Source organism: Phaethon lepturus, unplaced genomic scaffold (genome assembly GCF_000687285.1).
Source record: "Phaethon lepturus isolate BGI_N335 unplaced genomic scaffold, ASM68728v1 scaffold31902, whole genome shotgun sequence".
NCBI lineage: Eukaryota > Metazoa > Chordata > Aves > Phaethontiformes > Phaethontidae > Phaethon > Phaethon lepturus.
Window position 1 is genome coordinate 608 of NW_010524603.1, and position 621 is coordinate 1228.

General features: G+C 62.5%; 1 protein-coding gene across 1 annotated transcript in view; it reads right to left on the reverse strand.

The window, feature by feature from the left end:
• Window positions 1–621, reverse strand: part of SLC35F6 (solute carrier family 35, member F6) — a gene marked incomplete at its 3' end in the record, with an annotated part of 2129 nt that overhangs the window by 600 nt on the left and 908 nt on the right. The window contains exons 4-5 of the mRNA XM_010282508.1: window positions 275–487; window positions 5–115 (exon numbers count right to left, since the gene is read on the reverse strand). Of these exons, the coding sequence (XP_010280810.1) occupies window positions 5–115; window positions 275–487 (324 nt within the window). The remainder of the gene's footprint in view (window positions 1–4; window positions 116–274; window positions 488–621) is intronic.

Below are 621 nucleotides of genomic sequence, written 5' to 3' on the forward strand. Positions count from 1 at the left end.
AGACCTTCGGTGCCGACGGCCCTCAGCGGGTGCACGTCATGCTTGTAGACAAACTTCTCCTCCAGCACCATCTGGATGGCGACAACCACCTGCGCCATGATGATGAGCAGGTCGCCTGTGGGGAGAAAAGAGAAGGGAGAGGCTGGGCCCCCGTTCCCCTGCCCACCCGACAGGCAGCGCAGCAGAACCGCGCCCTGAGAGCCGAGCATGCACCCTGCAGGGGTTATTTTCCCTTCCCGTGGCCATCCCGCCTCCCCCAGGGGCCACCACATACCGGTTATCACCTCGCTGAGTTTGTGTTTCTGGTCGTGGGAGCTGTGCAGGTCAGCCAGCCCCACCACCACCAGCCCCACGATGGTGACCAGGATGCCCAGCCACTGGCTCAGCTCCAGCTTGCGGCCCAGGAAGGCTACGGAAAGGAGGCCGGTGAAGATGATGACGGATCCTCGCAGCATCTGGAAGCTGGAGGCGCTGGTCATGTTCAAGGCTGTAGGGGGAGAGACAGACCCATGAGCTGTGCGCGCTGCCAGAGCCGGCTAACGCCACCACCCCTCTGCTTAAGAGTCTGCTGCAGTAATGAGGAGCAGATCAGTGATTAACGGGCGGGAGAGGCAGCCACTC